This window comes from Gorilla gorilla, chromosome 1 (genome assembly GCF_029281585.2).
Source record: "Gorilla gorilla gorilla isolate KB3781 chromosome 1, NHGRI_mGorGor1-v2.1_pri, whole genome shotgun sequence".
NCBI lineage: Eukaryota > Metazoa > Chordata > Mammalia > Primates > Hominidae > Gorilla > Gorilla gorilla.
In genome coordinates, this window is record NC_073224.2 from 227608698 (window position 1) to 227627061 (window position 18364).

Consider the following 18364-nt stretch of genomic DNA (forward strand, 5'->3'; position numbering starts at 1 on the left):
TTAGTTTTCCTTCTAACTGTCAGGACTCTCAGCTGCAGGTCTGTTGGAGTTTGCTGGAGGTCCACTCCAGACCCTGTTTGCCTGGGTATCAGCAGCGGTGGCTGTAGAACTGCGGATATTCGTGAACCGCAAATGCTGCTGTCTGATCGTTTGTCTGGAAGTTTTGTCTCAGAGGAGTACCCAGCTGTGTGAGGTGTCAGTCTGCCCCTACTTGGTGGTGCCTCCCAGTTAGGCTACTCGGGGGTCAGGGACCCACTTGAGGAGGGAGTCTGCCCGTTCTCAGATCTCAAGCTGCATGCTGGGAGAACCACTACTCTCTTCAAAGCTGTCAGACAGGGACATTTAAGTCTGCAGAGGTTATTGCTTTCTTTTGTTTGTCTGTGCCCTGCCCCCAGAGGTGGAGTCTACAGAGGCAGGCAGGCCTCCCTGAGCTGTGGTGGGCTCCACCCAGTTCCGGCTTCTGGGCTGCTTTGTTTACCTACTCAAGCCTCGGCAATGGTGTGGGCCCCTCCCCCAGCCTCGCTGCCACCTTGCAGTTTGATCTCAGGCTGCTGTGCTAGCAATGAGCAAGGCTCCGTGGGCGCAGGACCCTCCAAGCCAGGTGTGGGATATAATCTCCTGGTGTGCAGTTGTTACGCCCATTAGAAAAGCGCAGTATTAGGGTGGGAGTGACCTGATTTTCCAGGTGCCATCTGTCACCCCTTTCTTTGACTAGGAAAGGGAATTCCCTGACCCTTTGTGCTTCCCAGGTGAGGCAATGCCTCACCCTGCTTCGGCTCATGCACGGTGTACTGCACCCACTGTCCTGCACCCACTGTCTGGCACTCCCCAGTGAGTTGAACCTGGTACCTCAGTTGGAAATGTAGAAATCACCCGTCTTCTGCATCACTTATGCTGGGAGCTGTAGATTGGAGTTGTTCCTATTCGGCCATCTTAAGTATATATTCTAAATACTTGCTATATACTTATATTCTAAGAGGTCACATGCAAATTCAAGGCTAGGTCAAAGAGTAGAGTGGCTATCTATGGAAAGGGGAGTGGAAGTGAATCACGGTAATAAAAATTAAGTATAGATATAGATAGGAATAGATAGACATACACACATATAGATGCAAGAAAGGGGAATGTCATGGACCAATGATGACAGTGAGCCATGTAAAAAGGCTACAATTCTTGTGATTATGTGTCTGTTTTCAGGATGGGTTGTAGCTTACCTCTTTAGAAAGGCTGATGCCACAGCCATAGTGAATAAATGATTATAAAATGTGTTTCCTTTCTGGGGCGTCTCTGGAGAAATCTCCAGTGGTAGGAGAACTCCGTTTACTGGGTGGGTGATCACACAGATAAGATTTTTCAGATCCAATGGCACTACCATTAACTTCATTATCCTTGGTATCCTACAAAGGTCGAGTGAAGAAATGGTATCTTGAAACTAAAATTAGCTAAACTAACAAAGGAGACTGGGTTAATTTTTTTTTTTTTTTTTGAGACAGAGTCTCTGTTACCCAGGCTGGAGTTCAGTGGTGCTATCTCAGCTCACTGCAACCTCTGCCTCCTGGGTTCAAGTGATTCTCATGCCTTAGCCTCCCAAGTAGCTGGGATTACAGGTATACCACCACACCCAGCTAATTTTTGTATTTTTAGTAAATAATGGGGTTTCACCATGTTGCCCAGGCTGCTCAACTCCTGGCCTCAAGTGATCCACCAGCCTCGGCCTCCCAAAGTGCTGAGATTACAGGTGTGAGCCATCATGTCCAGCAAGACTGGATTACTTTAATGAAATTTTTACCACCCCCTGTGGGAAAACACAGCCAGATCCCCCAGAAGGTATCTTATTTTCACTAACTGCAATCAGAAACACTGATAATTAAGTATTTACTGGAGAACCTATGCCATTGATAATAGAACCTCATGTATCCCCTGCACTTTTTAGCTCTGATCATGTAACCAGAGGATCAACTCCAACAGATTAGTCATTGCTTAAGTTGTTACAGGTGATGACGCAAAGCCCAAATTGCTCAGGCATGTCCGATGGGAAAAAGGTTTAACCTCTTAACTATTAACACAGCCAGGTGGACTGTTTGAATTGGCATCATCTGAAACCAGTTGGAAAGATGATGCAAGCTTGCTCCACCATCCCCATATTGGGGAGACAGGTTTAGAACTTGTCTCCTATCTGCTTGTCAGTTAACTCTTTTTTATTTTTATTTTTATTTTTTTCTTTGAGACAGAGTCTCGCTCTGTTGCCCAGGCTGGAGTGCAGTGGCATGATCTCAGCTCACTGCAACATTGGCCTTCCAGGTTCAAGTGATTCTCCTGCCTCAGCCTCCCCAGTAGCTGGGATTACAGGCACGCACCACCATGCCCAGCTAATTTTTGTATTTTTAATAGAGAGGGAGTTTCACCATATTGGTCAGGCTGATCTGGAGCTCCTGACCTTGTGATCTGCCCACCTTGGCCTCCTAAAGTGCTGGGATTACAGGTATATATAACATATATATATAAGCCACTATGCCCAGCCCAGTTAACTCTTAATAAATTTTTTTTCCCAAAATGGAGTCTTGCTCTGTCACCCAGGCTGGAGTGCAGAGGTGCAATCTCGGCTCACTGCAACCTCTGCCTCACAGGATCAAGCGATTCTTCTGCCTCAACCTCCTAAGTAGCTGGGATTACAGGCATGGGTCATCATACCCAGCTAATTTGTGTATTTTTCATAGAGACAGGGTTTCACCATATTGGCCAGGCTGGACTCAAACCGCTGACCTTGTGATCCGCCTGCCTTGGCCTCCTAAAGTGCTGCAAATATAGGTGTCAGCCACCATGCCCAGCCTCTTTTGCTTTTCTCTGCACTTAGGAGAGTGAGCCCATCGTTCAGTAACAATATGACTCAGTACTGCAAGACCTTTCAAAGCCTATTTCCAGTTGGTGAAGGAGGGTTTTGATGATCACTGGATCTTCATGCCCTACCATTTGGAGACTGCATCTTTTATTTTTTTATTTTTTATTTTTAATTGATCATTCTTGGGTGTTTCTCGCAGAGGGGGATTTGGCAGGGTCATAGGACAATAGTGGAGGGAAGGTCAGCAGATAAACAAGTGAACAAAGGTCTCTGGTTTTCCTAGGCAGAGGACCCTGCGGCCTTCCGCAGTGTTTGTGTCCCTCGGTACTTGAGATTAGGGAGTGGTGATGACTCTTAACGAGCATGCTGCCTTCAAGCATCTGTTTAACAAAGCACATCTTGCACCGCCCTTAATCCATTTAACCCTGAGTGGACACCGCACGTGCCCCAGAGAGCACAGGGCTGGGGGCAAGGTCACAGACCAACAGCATCCCGAGGCAAAAGAACCCCTCCCAGTACAGAACAAAATGAAGTCTCCCATGTCTACTTCTTTCTACACAGACACAGCAACAATCTGATTTCTCTATCTTTTCCCCACCTTTCCCCCTTTTCTATTCCACAAAACCGCCATCGTCATCATGGCCCGTTCTCAATGAGCTGTTGGGTACACCTCCCAGACGGGGTGGTGGCCAGGCAGAGGGGCTCCTCACTTCCCAGAAGGGGTGGCCGGGCAGAGGCGCCCCCCACCTCCCTCTCGGACAGGGTGGCGGCCGGGCAGAGGCATCCCCACCTCCCTCCCTGACGGGGCGGCTGGCTGGGCGGGGGCTGAATCCGCACCTCCCTCCCAGACGGGGTGGCTGCAGGATGGAGACGCTCCTCACTTCCCAGACGGGGCGGCTGCCGGGTGGAGGGGCTCCTCACTTCCCAGATGGGGCGGCTGCCGGGTGGAGGGGCTCCTCACTTCCCAGACGGGGCGGCCGGGCAGAGACGCTCCTCACCTCCCAGATGCAGTCGCAGCGGGGCAGAGGCGCTCCCCACATCTCAGACGATGGGCGGCTGAGCAGAGACACTCCTCACTTCCTAGATGGGATGGCGGCTGGGCAGAGTGGCTCCTCACATCCCAGACGATGGGCAGCCAGGCAGAGACGCTCCTCACTTCCCAGATGGGGTGGTGGTCGGCTGAGGCTACAATCTCGGCACTTTGGGAGGCCAAGGCAGGCGGCTGGGAGGTGGAGGTTGTAGCTAGCCGAGATCACGCCACTGCACTCCAGCCTGGGCGACATTGAGCACTGAGTTAACGAGACTCCGTCTGCAATCCTGGCACCTCAGGAGGCCGAGGCTGCCGGATCACTCGCGGTTAGGAGCTGGAGACCAGCCCGGCCAACACAGCAAAACCCCGTCTCCACCAAAAAAATACAAAAACCAGTCAGGCTTGGCGGTGCGCGCCTGCAATAGCAGGCACTGGGCAGGCTGAGGCAGGAGAATCAGGCAGGGAGGTTGCAGTGAGCCGAGATGGCAGCAGTACAGTCCAGCTTCAGCTCGGCATCAGACGGAGACCGTGGAAAGAGAGGGAGACCATGGGGAGAGGGAGAGGGAGAGGGAGGGAGAGGGAGAGGGAGAGGGACTTCATCTTTTAAAATGACACCAAGGGAAATCTGCCCATGAGCAGCATTGGATGGGACCATACCAGGTGACTTAAAATTAAGGATAACCAAGGAACAAAGCCTTTCTTACAAGCAGACATCATCACATGGTAGACAGCTTTTTTAAGAAAATGGGACAAAACTCCATTTGATCTCCTTCTATTGACTGAGACTTGGTTTTGTTTTGTATTAACACAAAATGATCAAGCCTACATTTTATTTTGTTGCGTACTTTCACCAGTCAAAGCAAACACTTTCTAAGTTCTCCTATTCAAAATTTAGCCACTATCACTAACCAAAGCAATTGCTGGCCTATGGAGTCATTTAGATGAATGGGAAGGATCACAACTAATAGTAGAACCTGCTCTCACACATGGTTGGTTAATATTTATAATTAAATGACTCGGCACCGAGCAGAAGCTATAGATGCAAATGGGTGGCCTATGACTATTGTTGATTTTATTACTTGTAACTTATCTCTATGCATAGGAAACATTAGTGTAACCGGGTCTAATCTAGGTAGTGTCCCAGACTCCCCCTAGAATCAAACTCTTTCATTTGACACACATTATGAAGACTGAAATGCTGTAAGTATTGACATAGACACAGAATCAGAACATGACAATGTTACCCTCTGCCATATAATCAGAGAACTTACTGAAACTAGACATTTGTTCATTGGAAACTCGAGGCAAATAGAATGCATCTATAGCTCTACTATATGAAATAAACAATAGTTTCATTTATTGGATGCATCCATACTCAGCACATATTTGGAGAAGACCCTATTCATTCTTCAATGGAGATGACATGCAAGGATTATTTAATAAAATTCATAAAAATATTTTTTCATCCCACCCCAGTTCAAACTGTCACCATGCAACCTGGTGTCAGTGGAAGGTAAGGCTCTTAAGGCAGAAATAATTAAATAAATCTTCATTGGAAGCTAAATGTGAGAATCAATGTGGAAGACACACACCAACAAAGTGGGTGTGTTCCAAAGTCTGTTACAAGTTGGAATGCTTTTGTGAGAAAAGTTAAAAGAAGGGAATGAGACTCCTATCAGTTTTTTTTTTTAATTTTCTTTTGGTTTACTGACCTGGCAAGGCTCAAATAGAGTTCAGTTTTTGTTTTGTTTTTGTTTTTTCCATTGGAAGGTACAATACAGAGGTTACAATCATTGACTTTAGCTGACAACATAACAAGTTAAACATTTTCCTTGCAAGATAACCAGTGAAACTTCATGATCAGAATCAAATCAGTGTCCTTCTCACTGTCAGTGGGTGAAGCTTCATCAATACTTGCAGAGTTTGAGGCACTCATGAACTCAAGATCAGATTCTTTACTCAGTGACAGAATGTAAGCCAATCATAAGACCTTCCACAGGTGGTTAATTTGGACTCCTGAAAAATGTGACCTGTAAGTTTTCACTGGCAATATGCAGGTGCACATATGACAAATAATAACCAGGACCTTTATATCGCCCCCAGCTGGTGGGGAATGGGATCCTTTTGACCCTTTCTCTCCATAATACCAGGCTAGTCATCTTGTGTGGCAATAAAATATATGGTCTACTTCACAGAGAAAGAGATTCTTTTTTAAAAAAAAGGATTTTTATTATGAAATGAGCAAAGCAATGGGAATAGATGTGAGATTATTCAGGGAGGTAAAGGAAGACAAAGGTTTTGAAAGGAAAAATCAGGAGAATTACATACACTGTTTTGGAAGACTCATTCTTGGTCACAAGTGTCAACACCAAGGGGGCCTCAGTGCAATGTTGGAAAGATTCCTCCTCCATGCCCTCAATAACCCCCAACATGTTTACCAAGTCTTGGTTCACTCCCTGGATCCCATTAAAACACACAGCTCAACCCTGACCAGCCTCCACCTTCACTTCCCTTTGTAATTTTGACATGACTTTTTTACAGGACCGTCAGGTTCCTATGCCTGCAGCACAGTAGCATACTAATATTCTGAGACAGCAGGGTTTGCAGCAGAGAGTTTAACGATCACAGGGTGGCAAAATGAAAAGCTGGGAGGAGACCCTCAAATTCATCTCCCCAAGAAGTACTGAGAGTTTTCAGAGGATCATGGATAGCAAGGGGCTGGAAAGTTGGTGCAGTTTGGTGGCAGTAAGAGGTATGAAGTCATCAGGATGTCAAAACTGCATTCCTTGGTGAGTTGGTGCCTTGCAGGGCCCTTCAGATCACCTGCCATCAGTAGCTTCACTGACATGCAGAACCTGAAAGAATATGTCAAATGAAAAAGTTAATGTTTTACAAGGCCTAAATTGTTGTCTGCAGGGCAGTTAAGGGGAACTATAATCTAAGGTCTACATGATTTTCGGACAGTAGGCTGCCAGCAACCATGAGGAAGCAGGTCAGAGAGCAAGCTGACCTCATGATGAATGCTGAATGCACTGCAAGCTTGGTTTATGTTTGTTTCTCCCCCTCCCCTCTTCACTGATTAAATTTATAAAGTTTATAAGTATGGTTGCAATTTCTTCCAGAGTAGCCTTAACCTAAGCCCTGAGACCACTCAAGCCCTCAGTGGCACCTCTCTTCCACCAGCAGGAGTGAAAAAATTGCTACCTTAGGTGATATAAAACCCACAAGACCATTCAATACATGGAGATTTTTATTCTGATTTTGTAGGGACGACTCCTCTGTTTTTATAAAGCTATTTTAACTATAAAACATTTTTGTGATTTTGATGTGGCCAAAGATCTCCCAACAATACTACTTTCAGATTTTAGTTTTCTGTCTAATATCTGGGAAAGATTAGACCCTTCCCTGCCTCAAACTCAGGACTATGCAGGTCACATATTAGTGAAATTCCATCAGTGTTTGTGAAGTTCATGAATGAATGAATTTTTTTTTCCGACAAAGTCTCCCTCTGTCACCCAGAGTGGAGTGCAATGGTGCAATCTTGGTTCACTGCAACCATTGCCTCTTGGGTTCAAGCGATTCTCCCACCTCAGCCTCCTGAGTAGCTGGATTACAGGCATGCGCCATCATCTGTGACTAATTTTTGTATTTTTGTAGAGACGGGGTTTCACCTTGTTGGCCTGGCTCATCTTGAATGTCTGAACTCAGGTGACCCACCCAACTTGTCCTCCCAAAGTGCTGGGATTACAGGAGTGAGCCACCTTGCCCGGTCTTGAATGAATGCATTCTTGATTCCCACCCTATCCCTAACACTGTCAATTTCTTGATTCATGAACTTAATACGGATATCTGATATGAATGGATATCTGATTCAATCCATTAATCTGGGGAGAGCCAAAAACCCAATCAGGATTAACTGGGTGGAGCTTCACAAATGCAATCAGATATCACTTGTTGATTGGAAGCTAGCAGTGGATACGTGGAGGGGTGTGGGTGGGAGTTGTGATTAGAAAGGTCAATAAAAGCTTCTAAAGACCCACAGAAGAGACCCAAAGTCTTCAAGCCTGGAGTTCCTGCTTGGTTCTTCCTGAGGTCTGAGCACCCTGCAAACTGAGTCCAGATCTGTAAGTCACTAATCTCTCTGTAAGGACACTCCCATCTGACCTACAGTCAGCTGATCTGGGATGGTGACAGTGCAGCCTAAGATGGCATAGAGTTATATCCTGTTTTGTTTTTTTTCTCATATGAACAATTTGAAGCTTTGCATTTTTTCCTCTAAATGCAGTTTTGTCTTTATTTCAAAAAATTGGATTGTGCTTTGGTTTATGTCATTTCAAAATTCTTGAAGGGAGCAGTGACTCATGCCTTTAACCCCAACACTTTGGGAGACCAAGGCAGGAGGATCATTTCAGCCCAGGGGTTTCAGACCAACCTGGACAACACAGCAAAAACCCATCTCTATAAAATATTCTTTATTGAAGGGGGGATGGAGTCTCGCTCTGTTTCCAAGGCTGGAGTGCAGTGGCACGATCTCAAATCATTGCAACCTCTGCCTCCCAGGCTCAAGCAATTCTCATGCCTCAGCCTCCTGAGTATCTGGTATTACATCCAACTGCCAACTTGCCTGGCTAATTTTTGTATTTTTAGTAGAGGTGGGGTTTCACATGCTGGCCAGGTTGGTCTCAAACTCCTGACCTCAAGTGATCCACCTGCCTTGGCCTCCCAAAGTGCTGGGATTACAGCCATGAGCCACTGGTGCTTGGCCTCTACAAAATATACATATTTTTTAATTAGCCGGGCATGGTAGCATGCATCTGTCTTCCCAACTGTATGGGTTGCTGACATGGGAGAAACAATTGAGCCCAGAAGATTGAGGCTGCAGTGAGCCATGCTCACACCACTGCTGTACTCCAGCTTGGGCAACATTGTGAGACCCTATTAAAGAAAAAAAATCTCAACCAAAGAGGATCTTTGACCTTAATTTTAAACCAATCACATCCTCATTGTAACTCTTCCACACAAACGGAGACATGGGTGTAGAGGTGCATGCCTGTAATCCCAGCCACATGGAAGGCTGAAGCATAAGTATCACTTGAACCTGGGAGGCAGAGGTTACAGTGAGCCGAGATGGCACCACTGCACTCCAGCCTGGGTGATGAAGTGAGACTCAGCTCCTTCGACACGAAAAAAATTAAATTATACCACCCAGGTGATCATTGGATTCGTGAAGATTTCTACTGTGTTTTCTTAGGGACTGTCATGTCTATCTTTGTAAAACTGTTTTAACTCTGAAATATTTTGATAAATTTGATGTGGCCAAGGATCTCTCAACAAAGATACTTTCAAGTTTTTTTCTTTCTGTCTAATGTCAGGAAGAGATTCAACTCTTCCCTTTCTCACACTCAGAACTACAAAGGACACATATTAGTAAAATTCCATGTTTGTGGAGTAAATCAGTGAATGAGTCCTGGACTTTCACCATATCCCTAAATATTTCACTTTCATGGATGAATATCTAATTTGATAGTTAATCTGGAAGAAAGACAAAATCCAATCATGATTAACTGGATGGAGCTTAAGAAGTCTAATCCAATGTAGTTCTCTCTCTCTCTCTTTTTTGAATCTAGCCAATTTCCCAGGCTGCATTTTAGTGGTATAATCTCAGCTAACTGCAACCTATGCCTCCTGGGTTTAAGTGATCCTCCTGCCTCAGCCTCCTTAGTAGCTTGGACTATAGGCGCAGACCACTGCACCTGGCTAATTTTTGTAATTTTAGTAGAGGTAGTGTTTTACCATGTTGGCCAGGATGGTCTCAAACTCCTGAACTCAGATGATCCAATGCCTCTGCCTCCCAAAGTGCTGGGATTACAGGTGTGAGTCACGGCGCACAGCCAAAGTGGTTCATTTTGAACATGTGTAAGAGGTGTGTATTGGAAACATCTGTGTCTTGCGAATGATGCATAACACTGTCACATAGCTTTCAAAGCTTCTCGCTGAAATTTTCAATAATGAGCCCGGGAAGAGGATTACGCCTGTAATCCCAGTACTTTGGGAGGCCAAGGCGGGTGGAATGTTTGAGTCTAGGAGTTCAAGACCAGCCTGGACAACATAGTGAAACCCACTGTCTTTACAAAAAGTGAAAAAATAAAAGATTAGCTGGGCATGAGATCCGAGCTTCAGAGATCCTCGGTAACATTTCCCAGTGCTATGAGTTTATTGCAACAGTGGCTAATAATTCATGGACTAGGAGTGATCTTGCCTGCACTTTAGAGGTTGGGACACACTCTTCTTGGTACCAGAAGGGTAGAACTATGCCTCTGTGGCCACTTATTGCAGAATGGAATTGGAGTAAACTGAGGGCTCTTTCACACATGCTAGAGAAATGACTTTGGCCCTAGGAGAAGTGGGGGTTGCTGGGGAATGGCCCGAGAAACTTGCCTTTTCACTTGATTGTCCTCTAGAGTTTTTCCTCGGAGATTTGTCAGAATGAGCCTCCAGGCCCCACCCAGACTGCTGGAGCTGGCAGGGCAGAACCTGCTGAGGAACCAGTTCTTGACCATCTTCACCCTGGATGAGCTGCCCAGGGAGGTCTTCCCTCTGATGTTCATGGAGGCCTTCAGCATGAGACATTTTGAGGCCCTGAAGCTGATGGTGCAGGCCTGGCCCTTCCTCTGCCTCCCTCTGGGATCCCTGATGAAGACACCTCATCTGGAGACCTTGCAAGCTGTCCTGAGGGGACTTGATACACTGGTGGCCCAGAAGGTTCGCCCCAGGTGAGGTGACTCATGTGGCTTGCGGGGAAGGGTCCAGGCATCCAGGGAAGGGACAGTTGGCTCAGGAGGAGTGGTGGGGTTGGGGAGCTAGGGTGACTCAGAGGCTTCTGACGGTGCCCATGAGAGGCCTTGACCATTGCCCAGATCCTCTGGGAAAGGTCTGCTCACCATACAGTGTCCACTGAGGAAACAGGAGCCTGCTTCCTCCCAGCAGAAAGTAAAGGTACTAGAAGTGGATACCAGGCAGAATCCAAGGGGGAACCCGATGGAGAAGAGACAGAAGGAGGAGCACTGAGGACAGGAGCAGCTGACTGATGTCCTGGATGTGGAGTGAAAGCTCAGGTCAGGGGTGGGTCCTTGCCTACATTCTGAGCTTTTCCCCTATGTTACTCACAGGCGGTGGAAACTTCAAGTGCTGGATTTGAGGGATGTTGATGAGAATTTCTGGACCATATGGTCTGGAGCCAGGGTCCTCTCCTGCTCCCCAGAGGCCATGAGTAAGAGGCAGACAGTGGAGGACTGTCCAAGGATGGGAGAGTGCCAGCCCTTGAAGGTGTTCATAGACCTCTGCCTAAAGGAAAGTACACTGGATGAATGCCTGAGCTACCTTTGTGGGTGGATCCACTACAGAAGAGGTCTAGTGCACCTGTGTTGTAATAAGGTGCAGAATTACTCAATGTCCACTTCAAGTTTCTGCAATTTATTGGAAAGGATATACCCAGACAGTATCCAGGAGTTGGAAGTCTGGAAAAAGTCCTCTCTGAATAAAACAGGAAAGTTTGCCCCTTACCTGAGCCAGATGAGCAATCTTCGTGAACTCTTTTTAGCCTTCGGTTATGAGCGTGAATTATACGTGAGCATCCAGTGGCCATGCATTCCTGACTTGGACTCTCCATTCCTCTGCCTGTACTACCCCCAGATGCTTTATATAAAAAAGATCAGTAATATCAAAGAGCACCTGGAGCACCTGCTCAGGTAAGAAATGATGGTGAGCTTTCTCTGCAGACCATACCACAGACTTATGTTCTTTTTCACAGTAAATGTTAGTGGGCATCTACTGTGTGCCAGCCACCGGTGATGTCACAGGGAATGGGATGCTAGAATGTCAACTCATTATGCTCTTCAGTGCTCTATATCCTGAAGTGGGTATCACAAGACCACTCACATAAGGGCAGAGGGATGGCCTGGGGTAGATGCCACAGAGAGAGGTGTGTAGGGAGCCGGTTAGTTGAGGGTTCAGATCTAGGGAGGGTGCATTTGTGAACTCCTTGTGAGGAACAGTGTATAAAGTTAATACGATGAAAACATATTCTTCATACAGAGGATGGTATGAAAGAAGGGAAGGTGTGGCCGGGTGTAAGCACCTGTAATCCCAGCTGCTTGGGAGACTGAGGCAAGGGAAGTGGAGGCTGCTGTGAGCTGAGTTGGTGCCACTACACTCCAGCCTAGGTTACAATGTGAGACTGCCTCAAAAAAAAAAAAAAAAAAAAAAAAAAAGAGAAAGTACATCTAACCTGTGCATTTCACAGTAGCAGCTCTGTCTTCAGCAGCTTAGTAAACTACTCTAATTCCCTGTTTGTAAAACGTTGTTTTGAACTCCAGGAAAGATCATTGATATCAGAAGTGCATGCTTCTGGGATGGAGGGTGAGGGAGTAGGTGTGAGAGTGGTACCAATCACACAGGCAAGGGTGAAAGGACTGAGCCTAAAATGGAGCTGCCCCTGGATGATCTGAGTCTTCATCAGGCAGCACCTTGCACGCAGACCATCATCTGATGATGGGAACAAACTTGTGCTTGGGTGAAACAGGCTTCCCCGTTGCAGTTACTATAACACCTGTGTGGTAGTAAGGTGCAGAATTACTCAATGCCCACTTCAAGTTTACCATTGAGATTATTTCCCAGCCCCCTCCTCTAACTGGCACCATTGCCCATAACTAACTTCTTGCTCTCTCCAGGTACCTCAAGAACCCCTTGGGGGCCTTTATATTCAGTGATGCTTACCTAACTGATCGGGACATGGAGTGTCTGTCTCAGTACCCAAGCCTCAGTCAGCTAAAGGAGCTGCGTCTGATTCATATCCTAATGTGGACCACCCATCTTGAGCCCCTTGGAGTTCTGCTGGAGAAAGTTGCTGCTACTCTCGAGATCCTCGTCTTAGAGAACTGTCGGATCCAGGACCCCCAACTCAGGGTACTCCTGCCTGCCCTGAGCCACTGTTCCCAGCTCACCACCTTCAACTTTCATGGAAATGAGACCTCCACAAATGCTCTGAAAGACCTGCTGCGTCACACAGGCGGGCTGAGCAAGTTAGGCCTGGAGTTGTATCCTGCCCCTCTGGAGAGTCTTGACTACAAGGGTCATGTCAACTGGGAGATCCTCATCCCAATTCGGGCTGAGCTGATGCGTACACTCAGGGAAGTCAGGCAGCCCAAGAGGATCTTCTTTGGTCCCGTCCCTTGCCCTACCTGTGGCTCATGGCCATCTGAGAAAGTGGACTTCCATCTTTGCTCCTAGGGAAGGCCTGGTTCATGGGATGGATAAGCTTTCTTCTGGACACTTGGGAACTAAAATATTGTACATGGGTGCATTTTTTTAATTTTTGTTTTATTTTTTATAGTTTTTATTTTATTTTATTTTATTTTATTTTTTTGAGACAGAGTCTCACTGTGTCCCTCAGGATGAAGTGCAGTGGCACAATCTCAGCTCACTGCCAAGCACCACCTCCTGGGTTCAAGTGATTCTCCTGCCTCAGCCTCCCAAGTAGCTGGTGTTATGGGTGTATGCCCCCACGCCCGGCTAATTTTTGTATTTTTAGTAGAGACAGGGCTTCACGATGTTGGCGAAGGCTGACCTCAAACTCCTGACCTCAAGTGATCTGACCACCTTGGCCTTCCACAGTGCCAGGTTTACAGGTGTGGGCAGCAGGGCCCGGTCAGCCGCTTCTTAAAGGAAGCACACAGCCACATATTTGAGGCACGTGCTCACTGTGAGTGGAAAAACAAAGGTGACTCAGCCAGGGGTAGGACTGGGTAAAAATGCTGACTTGGCATTGATGAAGCCTTCAGGGACCTGTGTCCTAGAGTCAGAAATAGAACCTGAAGTTCTAGAGTGATGCAGGAGTTACCCCTGCAAGGATGATTATTTAAAAATGTCAAAAATAAATGGAACCTGAATGGAAACTTTCTGGTGTCTTCCATGATTGATCAACCTGTTTTAGACATTTATACATCAGAGGTCTCTAGAAATCTGCCTCCTGGGTTCAAGCAATTCTCCTGCCTCAGCCTCCTGAGTAGCTGGGACTACAGGGACCCGCCACCATGCCTGGCTACTTTTTGTATTTTTTGTAGAAAGGGGGGTTTCACCATGTTGACCAGGCTGGTCTTGAACTCCTGACCTCAGGCACACCATCCGCCTCAGCCTCCCAAAGTGCTCAGATTGTAGACATGAGCCACTGCACCTGGCCTGAAATTCTGATATAAGCATAAAATGTGTAATGTTCAAATCATGGTAACAGGGATAGCCACCATCTCAAGAATTTATCATTTCTTTGTGTTAGCAACATTCCAATTCCATTGTTTTAATTATGTAGAAATTTACTATGAACTATTGTCAACATGATTTGCCCTATTGTGCTACTGAACCCTGGATCTTATTCCTATCTGTGTTTTTATTCCCATTAACCATCCCCTTCTTATTATCCGTTTCCCAGTACCCTTCCTAGCTTCTGATAACAGTCATTTTACTATTTTTAAGTTTCGTGTTTTTAATTCCCAAATATGAGTGAGAAGATGCCATGTTTGTCTTCTGTAGCTGGCTTACTTCACTTAACGTAATGCCCTCCAGTTCCATCCATGTTGTTGCAGATGACAGGATTTCATTCATGTTATGGCTGAATGATATTCTATTGTGTGTATTTACCACATTTTCTTGATCCATTCATCTGTTGATGGACACTTTGTTTGATTCCATATTTTGGCTATTGTGGATAATGCTGCAATAAATAGGGGAGTGCAGGCTGGGTGCAGTGGTGTACGCCTGTAATCCCAGAATTTTGGGAGGCTGAGGCAGGTGGATTACTTGAGGTCAGGAGTTCGAGACCAGCCTGACCAACATGGTAGTGTAGATATCTCCTGGATGTATTTATTTAATTTTGGATATATATCCAGCAGTGGGATTTATGGTTCATATGATAATCCTATTCTTATTTTTTAGAGGAAACTCCATACTCTTTTTCATAGTAGCTGTACTAATTTACATAACTACCAATGTTGTACCACGGTTCTCATTTCTCATATTCTCCGTAGTATCCATTATTTTCTGTTGGATTTTTATTTTTATTTGTTCAGAGACAGAGTTTTGCAATGTTCCCCAGGTTGGTTTTGAACTTCTGGCCTCAAGTGATCCTCCCGCCTCAGCCTCTCAAAGTGCTGGGATTACAGTTGTGAGTCACTGCACCGATCTACTGAGTAAATTAGAATCCTCGCAGGAGGCTGTGACTGTGGGTTACCTGGTTTATATCAGTTGACACAAATGTATTAGGACCTGGGAAAGCCTAAAAGTGAATGACTACAGCAGGGTGGAAAAAGCCTGAGGAAAGTATGAATATTGTGTAACATTCTATTACACAAACCTGGGTTTATACTTTTTGTTGATAGATTTTATGCCAAAAATGTAGGAGAAAAATGCCAAGCAGGAAATGCTATCACTTCTGAAGATGAACTCATAGAGATGGAAATTCTTTCAGAATTTATTTTTCCAGCTTTTTGGGGTTTTTTTTTTGTTGTTTTGTTTTTGTTTGTTTGTTTTGAGATGGAGTCTCGCTCTGTCACCAGGTTGGAGTGCAGTGGCGCGATCTTGGCTCACTGCAACCTCCTCCTCCTGGGTTCAAGCGATTCTCCTGCCTCAGCCTCTTGAGTAGCTAGGACTACGGGCGGACGCCACCATGCCCAGCTAATTTTTTTATTTTTTAGTAGTGATGGGGTTTCACCATGTTGGCTAGGATGGTCTCAATCTTTTGACCTAGTGATCTGCCTGCCTTGGCCTCCCAAAGTGCTGGGATTACAGGCGTGAGCCACAACCGCGACCGGCCTTCTTTTTTTTTGAGACGGAGTCTCACTCTGCTACCCCGGTTGGAGTGCAGTGGCGAGATCTCAGCTCACTCTAACCTCTGACTCTGTAGTTGAAATGATTCTCCTGTCTCAGCCTCCTAAGTAGCTGGGATTACAGGCCTGTGCCACCATGCCTGGCTAATTTTTATATTTTTTAGTAGAGATGGGGTTTCGCTATGTTGGCCAAGATGGTCTCCATCTTCTGACTTTGTGATCTGCCTGACTTGGCCTCCCAGAGTGCTGGATTACAGACGTGAGCCACCGCTCCCAGCCTATTTTTCCTGTTTTAAAAGTTGGTTAATTCTGTTGCATTTATTTTAGAGTTTATATCAGAACAATTTACAGTAAGATACACCCCTACTAGAGCTTGTAATATCGTCAAAGACAAAGTAGTTAATACTTTTACAAATAGTAGATATGCCTTTGGAGTGATTGATAATTTTAAAATATTATGTAAACTATGAGAATTTCTCACTTCTAGTGGAAGCACATTAAATATAGACCACGAGTGAACAAGGTTTTGTCCTGAAGGGATTTTTTTTTTTTTTTTTTTGAGACAGAGCCTCACTCTTTCACCTAGGCTGGAGTGCAGTGGTGCAATCTCAGTTCACTGCAACCTCCACCTCCCAGGTTCAATCGATTCTCCTGACTCAGCCTGCTGAGTAGCTGGGGTTACAGGCACACACCACCATGCCTAGCTAATTTTTTTTTGTATGTTTAGTAGAGAAGGCTTTTCACTGTTTCACCGGTGAGCCACTGCAACTGGCCAACATCTCTTTATGATAAAACTCTCCACAAAACACCTGAGAATAATAAAGGGTATTTTTCACACACCCACAGCCAACATCATACTGAATGTGGAAATTGAAAGCCTTTTTTTCTGTGATCTGGAGCAAGACAGCAAAGTTCTTACTAAAATGTCAGCTAATAAATGCAACAGTGCATTAGAAAGTATTATATAGGCCAGGCATTCTGAATCTCGCCTGTAATCCCAGCACTTTGGGAGGCCAAGGTGGGTGGATCACACGAAGTCGGGAGTTTGAGACCAGCCTCACCAAAATGGAGAAAACCCATCTCTACTAAAAATACCAAATTATCTAGGTGTGGCGGTGGGTGCCTGTAATCCAAGCTACTCAGGAGGCTGAGGCAGGAGAATCCCTTGAACCCAGGAGGCAGATTTGCAGTCAGCCGAGATCACGCCATTGCACTCCAGCCTGGGCAGCAAGAGTGAAACTGGGTCTTAAAAAAAAAAAAAAAAGGAAAAGAAAGTAATATATAATGGCCATTCCAGGAATGCCAGACAATCTCAGAAAAATCTATGCATAATTCACCACACTAACAAATTAAAGGAGGGAAAGCAAGGTTCCTAAAAAATGCAGAAAAGAATTGCAGAAAAATCAAAGTAAATGTATAATAACATATTTTGGAAAATGAAATATTATATATTAAAAATTTGCATTAAACATCAGATGTAATGGAGAAACATTAGCTCCCTTCCTACTGAGATATGAAACAAGGTAAGACCCTCAGCACCTTAGGATTTAGAGGCATGTAGATACTTTGGTTAGTAGTAAAGATTCCAGATCCAGATTGATTAATTTAGGTTCAAATCAGGCTCGGTGGCCAATGGCTGTGTGATCTTATCCAACTTACTTAACCTCTGTGCCCCAGCTCACTCACCCATAAAAAGGAATAATCACAATATTGATTTCACAGAGTGCTATGAGTTAATCTATTTAATTACTTTAAGCTGGATTTGACATAGGGCAAGCAATACTTTTATTCTTATTATATTTGAAAGATATATTATTAAAAATTTGGTAAGAGACCAAGGTCTATAGTTAAGTTGATTATAAGCCTTCACTCACCCTGTTGTTCTGAAAATCTTAATTATAACAAGGCCGGACAAGATGGCTCATGCCCATAGTACCAGCACTTTGGGAGGGTGAGGTGGGTGGATCACCTGAGGTCAGGGGTTCGAGACCAGCCTGGCCAATATGGTGAAACCCTATCCTAATAAAAATAGAAAAAATAGCCAGGCATGGTGGCGGGTGCCTGTAATCCCAGGTAGAGTGGAGGCTGAGGCAAGAGAATCGCTCAAACCCAGGAGGTGGAGGTTGCAGTGAATCGCGATCATGTCATTACACTCCAGCAGCCTGGCAACAGAGTGAGACTCCATCTCCAAAAAAGAAGAAAAGAAAGAAAATTAACTATAGCAGCATGTTCATTCACTCTCCAGTGTCCAGGACTGGACAATTAATTTTCAGGCCGTCTTCTGTAGCACCATACACTATAGCACACATGTGGATTAAAATAAATACACATATGAAATGCCAGTATATATTCTATATACTTTCCATATACTTATATCCTATAAGGTCACATCCAAATTCAAGGTTAAGTCAAAGAGTAGAGTGGCTATCTATGGAAAGGGGAGTGGAAGTGAATCATGGTAATAAAAGGAAATAGATATAGATATAGATATGAATAGATGGACATACACACATCTAGCTGTAAGAAAGAGGAATGTCATGGATCAATCATAACAGTGAGCCAGGTAAAAAGGCTACAATTCTTGTGATTGTCTGTCTGTTTGCAGGATGGGTTGTAGCT

The 18364-nt window shown here is 45.2% G+C and overlaps 1 protein-coding gene across 1 annotated transcript; it reads left to right on the forward strand.

The window, feature by feature from the left end:
• Nucleotides 1–10355: 10355 nt before the first annotated feature.
• LOC129533087 (PRAME family member 10-like) lies at nt 10356–13157 on the forward strand. The gene is made up of 3 exons (XM_055384807.2): nt 10356–10642; nt 11039–11617; nt 12599–13157. The coding sequence occupies exons 1-3, from the start codon at nt 10356–10358 to the stop codon at nt 13155–13157; spliced, it is 1425 nt and encodes a 474-aa protein (XP_055240782.2).
• The last annotated feature ends 5207 nt before the right edge of the window (nt 13158–18364 follow it).

Excerpts from the sequence above, each read along its gene's own strand:
- LOC129533087 (XM_055384807.2), top strand. The coding sequence starts at position 10,356 with ATGAGCCTCCAGGCCCCACCCAGACTGCTGGAGCTGGCAGGGCAGAAC. Across the intron at positions 10,643-11,038 it reads GCCCAGAAGGTTCGCCCCAG|GCGGTGGAAACTTCAAGTGC; the intron begins GTGAGGTGACTC and ends TGTTACTCACAG. Across the intron at positions 11,618-12,598 it reads CACCTGGAGCACCTGCTCAG|GTACCTCAAGAACCCCTTGG; the intron begins GTAAGAAATGAT and ends TGCTCTCTCCAG.